Source organism: Camelus ferus, chromosome 20 (genome assembly GCF_009834535.1).
Source record: "Camelus ferus isolate YT-003-E chromosome 20, BCGSAC_Cfer_1.0, whole genome shotgun sequence".
Classification (NCBI taxonomy): domain Eukaryota; kingdom Metazoa; phylum Chordata; class Mammalia; order Artiodactyla; family Camelidae; genus Camelus; species Camelus ferus.
This window is the reverse complement of record NC_045715.1, coordinates 33,479,053-33,490,064: the sequence shown is the minus strand read 5'-3', so window position 1 is coordinate 33,490,064 and position 11,012 is coordinate 33,479,053. Positions and strand designations below refer to the sequence as shown.

Here is an 11,012-nt window from a genome sequence, read left to right as displayed (position 1 = left end):
ATGAAGATCTTTTATTATCTCCTTCATTTTCTGTGTTATGTGACCTTCATTCTACCAGGTAATAGATGCTTCTGGTGTGTTTGTATGTATCATATAGCTTCTAGCTAAAAATAGAAATCTTCAGTTATGAGTTAGAAAATGCAAGTTCTTAACACGATCTTTTCAATGAAAAAAGTCTGTTGATTATGTTGAATCTTAGTTTTCTCATGTAGAATAGAGTTATACTAACCTACTTATGTTGAAAATTAAAATGCAGACAAAATTAGTCAAGGAAGGTGAGATTCTTTGTCTTTTGGGGGTCTTGATTTTTTAGATATTCAAATTACTAAGAAAATCATAATCTATTAAAATGATTTATTCCTATATAAGTGAAGACTTCATAATGAATTGGACCCCAGAGAAGATGAATGGACTAAGAACAACAGTATATATCTCTTAGGATAGCAGCAACAGAATCCATAAAATGATCCAGGTTGTAGTCTCAGAATGTGCTGGGCAATGAAGTTCAGTAGCCATAAAAAGGCAAGTAAAGAAATAGTACCTCAAAACTGTTGAATTAAAGTTAATGCATCAGAGTAAAGGAATATAGCAATGGTTTATCAGTCAATTAAAAATAATCAACATATGTAATACAGTGAAGCCGTTGGTGGTAATTACATGCTATTCTTAGGAGGTGTAGCCACTGAGGTAATCTAGGCTCTCTAACAAGGAAGATGCAAATTTATGTCCAAAAGTGTTCAGATTTGGCCCCAGCGGGCTGGAAGTTCAAAAGGTGCAACAAGTATTAGAAACAGAACTGAGTTCAACCTTAGAAAATCTAGATTGTATTACTAGCCCCCTACTCGACAGCTTGTGAACCTTGCCACCCAGAGAATTTAAGTGGTTTGTCAACATCCTTAACAAAAAGCAAACACAGCAGAGTCAATAATAATTGTAAAAAGCGAAATATCTGATATAAAAGTTTGTGCCTGTTAATTACATGCACCTCCGTTAAGATTTACTGGAATAATAGACTGAAAAGTAGCTCTACACACTGAAAATCAGTTTACCAATTCAGGTGCGATGATGATTATTATTATTATCATCATTATTGTTGTTGTTGTTGTCGTCGTCGTTGTTGTTGTTGTTGTTGTTACAGTTATTATTAATCATGAAAGGGGCCTGAGTAAGTGAGGACCTCAAATATGATTAAGGGATACACTGAGGCACACGGTGCTAGTATGTCAATCAATAATCATCTAAGATTGAGTGCCTAGTGATCTACTGAACGAAACGCTAGACTCTGAGGAGACAGAAATAAAAGACACTCATTCTTTAGGCGTACTTACAAGCTGGTTGAGTAAACTCAGATAAATCAATGGATTCGCTTGATGTAGAAGGTATATGTAAGTATGCTTCAAAGACTAGGACTGGTGCAATTATGGCAATAGTGGAGGTTTGGGAGAACATCCTGAATTCTCTGATGAAGAGTTTTGAATTGGGAGTAAGACACTTGTGTTTAGACTTGGAAGGTGAGCGAGAGGAAAGAAGTAAATACCAGGGTCTAGGACATGTCAAACTCTGTTCCATAACTTTCCACACAGATGTCTAATCTGACCTTCCAGGTAACATTATGAGATGACTTTCACTGCCTCTTTTAACACAAGAGGAAAATGACATAAAAGGAGGTAACACTTCAAGTTCACACCTACATAAACATCTGTGCTAAGTGAAACACAAACCCAGTCTTTTCAGATCCCAGCATATCTGTTCTTTATACTTCATCATGCCTCCTAGAATGGAAGGCACTGAGGTTAAATAAAAGGCTGAAGAGATAATATGGTCAAAAGCAGTGAGGTCACATGGGAAGACACGTATACAAGGGTCTGTGCCATCAAACTCTACCATCTACTGGGCATTGCAGAAAACTAAAGAAACCTATAAAGACACTTGGTCTGTGAATGTGACCACAATCTTTCCTTTCCCCTTTGATCATTCTAACAGTACTAAGTTACAATGCCAGCTGGAATGGACAGAGTGCTCTATATTTGGCCTTTGATCAAGAAGGGGGAAAAAAAAAGACAGGAAAGGTAGGTAGTACAGGATGTCCAAGTGGCTGGCTTAGAAGGAGTTCATGGAGGAATACACATCAGTTGCACAACGGTGTGGTCTGGCTACTAGCAAAACCTTGAGGTCACAAAAGAAGTAATGAAAACTGTCCAATCTAAGTGTATACTCTGTGAAGATGTAAGATGAGTGTTCGGTCCAAACAGAGTGGTATCATGCTGGAGAGACCAGTTTAAAATGATAAGAGACCAACCCTGATGATGATTAAAACATGAAGACATGGACAGTATTTTAGGGGATGTGTGGGCATAAAATAATCCACAGAAACAGTGAAGACAGCATAGCATAGCAGTTTAAAGAATGAGCATCCCATTAAATAGATCAGGGTTTATAGTAAGGACCTGAGGCTCCACTGTAGCTGTGGGAAAAGCTTTAGATCTCCTAACTGTACAATGGATGGTAGTATCATTAATTTTACGAGGTTTTGCAAAGATTAAAGGAAACAAAATAAGCAAAGTATCAGTATCACACTGAAGGCTGCATTGCAATATTTCAAGAAATGAAAGAATAGGACTTGAAGTAGAAAGGAAAAAGAAGAGACGTAGCAGAAGAGAAGGAACACAAAGTAGTGCTATGATCAGATGTAGTCAGTTCTTACGACACGGGCCATGGGTCTCAAATGGCAGAAACATGGTGGCTTTGGCAGATTTATGATATATCACATGGTGAATGGGAGGCTGAGTCTAAAATAGTGAAGGAGAGACATTCAATTGTGTTGAAAAGTTGGTGACGAGACAGTATCAGTCTAGGTTCTTTAAATTTTATTAAGTTTACAAGCTGATCAGTCACCAAGGCAATTTGGCTACTTGAGAAACATGATAAAATGTTGGAGAAAAGTAAAACCCATAATAATAAATAGCCTTTCAAAGTGGCCAGGATTTTATTAATTAGCTAAATAACTTCCCAACCAATGCAGAAGGATGCTCTATGAAAAATGAACACCACACTAGTACTTCTCTTGTGGAGATGATTAGTTTATATTAATCAGTTGCATTAGTTAAGGTAATTTATAAGTTAGTCTTCATTCTTTATTATACTTTTTTCAATTTGTAAATTGTTTAAATATTCTTGAGTAAGCTAAGGAACAAATGACATACATTAATATTTTAGAACCTGTTATGACTTTTGCATTAAGTTACATTACATTACTTTTATATTAAATCTCTTCAATTGTAAAGATCCAGGTTCAGCCATAAGATAAGAGTAAGAATAATCCTTGCCAAACTGACGTTTCAGTAATAGAAAAGAAAACAAAAATTTAATTCTAAAATCTGAATAAGAGATGGGGACAGAAAGTGACATAAAATTCACAGTTATCATCCAACTTTGAGTTAATGCATATAAAAGCAAAGAGAATTGATAAAGAATTACAAAGAGAGGGGCCAGAATTATTTTATTTAAATTTGCCTGAGGTAAAATTTTTTTCTACATTCTGGTTGCAGCCTGGAAAACCATTTACTAAGCATGTGTAAAAAGAACAATATCAAGAATTTATTACTAATGATTCTTTACACCTGTAAACATTCATTTTAATTTGTCATTAACCAAACACTCAACTTCCCATTTTTATGGGTTCATGTTTCTCTGTAGTCATAAAATAAGGCTCCTATTGACAGCCAGGTCTACCCCAAGTGGTATCTAACTTGAGGCAATACTCAGGCAATACCTGTTGAATGCTTTTCATGTGTCAGTTTCCAAATTTTTCAATGTAGAATTCATAGATTAAATTTTAAAGTGTGAATTCTGGGTTTGGAACAATTTAAGATTAAATCCTGGATTACACATGTATTAGTTTTGCATTCTTGGGCAAATCATTTGGTCACTCAAAGCCTCGGGTGTTTTTTTATCTGAACAGTATCTACCTCAAAGTTTTGTAATACTTAAGTGAGATAATGCATGCAAAATATTTAAAACAATACCTGACACACAGGTTTGCAATGAATAAAAACTATTTTCATTATTAGTAGTTTTTGGACCTAAACATACCATGCTGTCTTTCAATTCTAGAATGAGAATGATATTACTGTGTATACTTGTTCTTTTTACACTCTTCCTACTCATTTGGATAACTCTTACTCATTTTTTAAGGTTTATATTTTCATATCACTTTCCACAATAATAAACACTCATCTGTTCACACATCTGACCCAAAATACGTCTTTTATCATGATACTTAAGTATTTTTTTTCACATTCTTCTCAAGCTCACATGGAGCATTCACCAAGATAGAACACAACTAGGCCATAGAAAAGATCTTAACATATTTTAAATAATAAAAACTATTCAACACATGCTATCAGAATACAACAGAATTAAATCAGAAATCAGTAGCAGAAAAGTAACAGAAAAATCCAAAAAAACATGGAGATTAAACAGTACATTTCTCAATAACACATGGGTCAAAGAAGAAATATCAAGAGAAATTTAAAAATATTTTAAACTAAAGAAACTGAAAACACAACTTATCAAATTTGTGATATGCAGCAAAAGCAGTGCTTGGAGGGAAATTAATAGCACTGAATAATGTATTAGAAAAGAAAGATCTAAAATTAACAATCTAACTTCTCTCCTTAGAGAACTAGAAAAAGAAGAACAAATTAAATCCAAAATGGGTAGAAGAAAATAAATGGTAAGAATTAGAACAGAAATCAATAAAACTGGAAGTGGGAAATCAAGAGAGAAAATTAACACAACCTAAAGCTAGTTCTTTGAAAAGATTAATAAAATTGATAAACTTCTAGCCAGAGTAATTAGGCAAAAAAAAAGAGCAAGCATAAATTACTGGTATCAGAATTGAAAGAGGAGACATCACTATAGAGCCCATGGAAATTTAAAGGATAATAAAAGATTACTATTAACAACTGTAAGTCAAAATTTAATAAACTAGATGAAATGAACCAATTCCTCAAAAGGCACAATATGAAAAAAACTCACATAAGAGGAAACAGGTGATGATAACAGGCCTATATGTTAACAAATTGAATCAATAACCTAAACGTTCCAGAACAGAAAACACTAGCCTAGATGAGTTTGCTGGTGAATTCTGCCGAACAACTAAGGATGAAATATACCAACTCTCTACCATCTGTTTATAGCATAGAAGCAGAGGGAATACTTCCTAACTCATTCACTAGCAGGAGGATAGCTAGCATCATGTTACTACCAAAACCAAAGACGTTATAAGGACAAAAAAAGACTACAGACCAATTTCTCTCATGAATGTAGATGTAAAATTTCTTAGAAAAAATTAGCCAACAGAACTACAATGTATAAACAGAATTATACACCACAACCAAGTGGGATTTTTCCCAGGTATGTAAGGTTGGTTCAGCATTCAAAAATCAATGAATGTAAACCATTATTACAACAACAGACTAAAAAAGAAAAATCACATATGACCATACCATTAAATGTAAAAAAGTATTTGACAAAATTCAACTTACATTCATGATAAAAAAAAAACTCTCAGTAAACTAGAAATATAGGGAACTTTTTCTCAACTTTAGATAAAGATTGTCTACAAAGAAACTACAGCTAACAACATACTTAACAGTGAGAAACTCAAAGCCTTCCCGGTAAGATCAGCTACAAGACAAGAATGTTCCCTCTCACCACTGCTTTTCAACCTCATTCTGGAAATCCTTGCTAATACAATAAAACGAACAAAAAAAGGAAATAAAAGGGAAGAGAGACATAAACTTGTTTTTGTTCACAGATGACATGATTATCTATGTAGAAAATCTGAAAGAAGTGGTAAGACTCCTGAAATTAATAAGTGATTACAGCAAGGTTGGAGGATGCAAGGTAAATAAACAAAAATCAATTGCTTTCCAATAATAATTAAGTGGAACTTGAAATTAAAAACACAATACCATTTACATGAGTAGCCCCCAAAATGAAATACTTATGTATAAACCTAACAAAACCTGTACAATATCTATATGAGGATAATTACAAAACTATGATGACTGAAATTAAAGAACTAAATAAATGGAGAAAAATCCATGTTCATGGATAGGAAGACTTAATATTTTCAAGATCTACAGATTCAACACAACCTCAATAAATTATTTGGTGAGTCCTGACAAACTTACTCTGGTGTCTATATGAGGAGGCAAAAGTCCTAGAATAACCAACATAGTATGAAAGGAGAAAAGCAAATTGGAGAACCAACATACCCAACTTCAAGACTTATAATAAAGCTACAATAATCAAGTCTGTGTGGTATTGGTGAAAAAAATGACAAATAGATCAATGGAGCAGAATAGAGAGCCCAGAAATAGACCCCATAAATATATTTAACTGATGTCTAATAAAGAAGCAAAAGCAATACAACAGAGCAAAGAGAGTGTCTTCAACAAATGATGTTGGAACAACTGGACATCCACATGCAAAAAAAAAAAAAAAAAAAAGAATCTAGACACAGATCCTACACCCTTCACAAAAATGTACTAAAAATGGATCATAGACATAAATTTAAAAGACAGACCTATAAAACTAAAAGTTAACAAAGGAGAAAACTTAGATGTCCTTGGGTATGGCAATGACTTTCTAGATACGACACCAAAGGCACAATCCACGAAAGAAAGAATTGATAAGCTAGGCTTCATTAAAATGTAAAATGTCTTTTCTGCAGAAGGCAATGACAAGGTAATGACAAGGCACAGACTGGGAGAAATATTTGCAGTAGACATATCTGGTAAAGGACAATTATCTCAAATATACAAAGAAGTCTTAAAACACAACAATATGAAAGAAACCCAAACAAAAAAAAGGACCAAAGACCTTAGCCTCACCAAAGAAGATATACATTGCAAGTAAGCATATGAAAGGATGCTTCACATCATACATCATCAGATAGATGAAAATTAAAACAATAGATACCACTCCCTGCCTATTAGAATGGCCAAAATCCAGAACACTGACAACACCAAATCCTGGTGAGGATGTGGAGCAACAAGAACTTTCATACATTGCTGGTAGGATTGCAATAAGTACAGTTCACATTGGAAGACAGTTTAGCAAGTTTTTACAAAAATACACTTTCTGTTACCTTATAATCCAGCAATCTTGTTCCTTGGGATTAAAACAAAAGAGCTGAAAACTTATGTCCTCACAAAAATTTGCACATGTATGTCTATAGCAGCTTTATTCATAATTTTCAAAACTTGGATGCATCCAAGATGGGTCCTTCAGTGGGTGAATGAATAAATAAACTGTGGTATATCCAGACAATGAAATATTGTTCAATGTTAAAAAGAAATGAGCTATTAAGCCATGAAAAGACATGTGGGAAATTTAAGTGCATATTACTAAATAAAAGAAGCTAATCTGAAATGGAATTTGTATGATTCCAACTATATGACCTTATAGAAGGACGAAATTATGAAGACAATAAAAAGGTCAAGGTTGTCAGAGGGGCAAAGGAAGAGATAAACAGGCAGAGCCCATAAAATTTTTGGTGCAATAAAAATACTCTAATATAATAATGGATACATGTCATTGTACATTTGCCCAAACCCACAGAATGTACAGCACCATGAGTGAACCCTAATGTAAACTATGGATTATGATGTAGTTCAACGTGGGTTCATTGTTGTTGAAAAAAAAAAAAAGTACTATCTGGTAATAAAATGTGTTGATAATGAGGAAGGCTATGCATATCTGGGGCCAGGGGATGTATGGGAAATCCCTGCACCTTTCTCTCAATTTTGCTGTAAACCTAAAACTGCTCTAAAAAATAGTCTTTACATAATGAAAAATTGAAAAATAAAAAGAGCTCTAATGAACTCATTAACAACAAAAAATATGCCAATAACATAAGCAAAGTATATGAACAATAAAATAAAGAAAAAAAAAAAGAAAAACCATTCAAAACAAATAACCAAAGGCATTAAAAATTAAAATTGCAATGAATAGCATTTTATTTGAGGGTAAAATGTACATACATTGCTAGCGGCAGTATAAAAACTAAGAATTCTAGAATCTAACAATTTCACAACTATCCTAAATATGTATCATGTAAATACTAAAATATGTAATACAAATTTGCTTATCATAACCTTAAAATGGTAAAATTTTAAATATGATATAGATGAGAGATTGATAAATTGTCATATATTATTTCAAGGGATTATTATGTAACTCCCCAAATCTCGACTCTTGTTGAAGAGAGTAATACATGATATACGTCATAAAATTTAATTATATATTAATTAAAGACATATTTCAATTTTATATATTTATAGTGGGGATATGTAATATTTTAGTGCCTTCTTATTTTTTTGGTATTTTACAAATTTGTTACAATGTACAGATAGTAGTTTTTGTAATCATAAATAATATGTTCTTAAATGAAAGATCAGTAATTTCAATTACTCTTCTTTTACTGTAGCCACATGTACCTTGGTGGATCCTGATCGATGCTCAAAATTGTATGGTCATTGTAGGAAACGCTGTCTTAAAAGTGAAAAGCATATTGATATATGTTTCTCACCAAGTAAGATTTGCTGCGTTGCAAGGATGTTTGAAGACGATTTCTCTTGAAAAGGAAGATGCACCTCTGACCAAAGAAGTCATGTGTGCACCAGTGTAGAGAGGTGTAGGATGCAATTAGAACCTCCCTAATAAAAAATTACATACGCTTAATATCGGTATCTTCCTTTGTAGATATTAATTATGTATTCGATGGAATGAGGTGGGCTCTTTCTTGTTTTCTCTAAGCTGGAGGTTTGATGGAGGCATATCTGGTACTAATTTTTTTCTCGTGGATACCATGTTTGCTTCAATTGAGGACCACTTTTGAGAGCTGTGGGTCACCTAAACTTACACATTTGAACATTTCCCAGCCAAACCATGACCATGCTAGAAATCTTATCTATAAAAATGAATACTCATAGGTTTATCAATTATCTAAATATTATCCTCATGTTACTGACATTAAGAGACAGGAAGCCTAAGTCCAAGATGAACGCATGAGTTACAGTAGAACATGGAGATGCTCACTGGCCTTTCCTCTCTTCTCCTAAGGTTATTCTCATTCAAAATGGCATATTATTTTAATACTGTCTAATGCCAATACACTGGATCCTTGAACAACAGATTTGAATTGTGGAGGTTCACTTACTCGCCAACATTTTTCAGCAGTAGATATTATAGTACTACACCATCCGAGTTGGTTGAATTCAGGGATGCAGATACCAAGGAACCGACATACAGAGGAACTGTGTACACAAAGGGCCACCGATAAATTACAGAAAGATTTTCTGCTGTGTGGAGGATGGGAACCCTTAACCACCTCGTTGTTCAAGCGTCAACTGTATTGTTAAACTGGGGTTAAAAACACTCCGAACTTGGGCTAGAGCTTAGAATCATAAAATATTAGCTCTGTGTTTCCTTACTTCTGTCTGGATGGGATGGGGAAATGCATAAATATCTGTTATTTTAGCCTCCATACAGGTACTAAACAACACAAACTGTCTCTGTAATATTAAAAGCTGGGGAAAAAACACAAAGACTAGAATTATTTTTTTAGCCAAAAACAAAGGATAATTCAAGATTTACAATGAAACTTGAAGAAAGGGATTTTGGAGGATGGTGGTAGCAATGCAGTTGTTTAAAACAGAGCAAATATAATGGTAAAACCAAAACTCAAAAAAATTTATAACCAACTAGGTGACAAAATATCTCCACATACCTTATTACACAAATGGGTGGGGAAAAAAAAAAAACAAACACCAATGGGAATGCTGTCATTCCAATTTCTCATTATATTGCTTTGGGTCTCTGTGTTCCTACAATTTCATGCATGATTTTATGCACACGATCTGTAGAAGGAACATGAAATTTTGGAATTCCTGGGTCAAAGTACATTTTTGATGTTTATACACAGCCAGGATGTCCTGCCTGTCTTCCCACAAAAAGCCCACAACTCATGACTGCTCTTTAAAGAACAACAACAAAAACACACATGTAATTATGAAGAATATCATTGTATTCATTCACACTTTCCAAATACCCACTGAGTTAAATATTTTGGGTAAGTTTATTGGGCTTCTGTATGTCTTCTCTTGTCGCTTGCTTTTTTATAAACATCTCTTAATTTTCTTTAGGACGATTGTATTTTTAAAATAATTTTGCACTCATTCTTTATCTACAATACAAACATGTTATATGTTGCAAGTATCTTATCCAAGGTTTGCTTGATTTCCATTCTTAAAGAAATTATAAATTTCTGTATAGTTTAAATCGTAGTATCTTTTGTATAGCTTCTAAGGCTTTTTTTCTTGCTTAGAAAGGCCTCCCTGTGACGAGATTCTAAAATGTTTCCATATATATATTTTTGACATATTTTGTATGCATACAAACACACATACATACACACATTCACATTTGATTACTGTAATTCAAAGCATATCATTTTATTTAGTGTATGTTAGGAGACATGGATTTTTGCACTTTTTTCCCTGACAGTTAGCTAATCCCAACATCATTTGTAACTATGCCATATTTTCAACACAGATTTGAGACGCTGTATTCATGAAAAGCTAAACTTACAAACATTTAAGTGGGCCTACATCTTTGAGAAATACCACCTTATTTTATTGCTCTAACTTTATGGCGTGTTATGATATGTAATAATGGACCTTCTTTGTGCTGATTTTTTAGGTTACTTGGTCTTTAGATGCTGCATTTGATCCCATCTGCCCCACTCTCAGAAATCAATGTTACAACTCAGATATCAGACACACTCTCACTTTCTTGGGTTCTTAAAGAAATTTTTTCTTTTGAAGAACAAAGGGACTTTGCTATTGTACTTTTTATTCAGAACATGTGACAGCCTGGTAATTAAACGATCAGATGAGTGCAATGCTTTGCCTTACGAATATCAGCCTACATGATGTATG

The 11,012-nt window shown here is 33.6% G+C and overlaps 1 protein-coding gene across 1 annotated transcript; it reads left to right on the top strand.

The window, feature by feature from the left end:
* DEFB114 (defensin beta 114) lies at positions 1–8,842 on the top strand. The gene is made up of 2 exons (XM_032463235.1): positions 1–58; positions 8,501–8,842. The coding sequence occupies exons 1-2, from the start codon at positions 1–3 to the stop codon at positions 8,650–8,652; spliced, it is 210 nt and encodes a 69-aa protein (XP_032319126.1). The 3' UTR covers positions 8,653–8,842.
* The last annotated feature ends 2,170 nt before the right edge of the window (positions 8,843–11,012 follow it).

What these genes read in the sequence shown, in the direction of transcription:
- DEFB114 (XM_032463235.1), top strand. Translation starts at nt 1, where the DNA reads ATGAAGATCTTTTATTATCTCCTTCATTTTCTGTGTTATGTGACCTTC. An exon ending in TGTGACCTTCATTCTACCAG is followed by an intron (nt 59 to 8,500) that starts GTAATAGATGCT and finishes CTTTTACTGTAG; the next exon opens with CCACATGTACCTTGGTGGAT.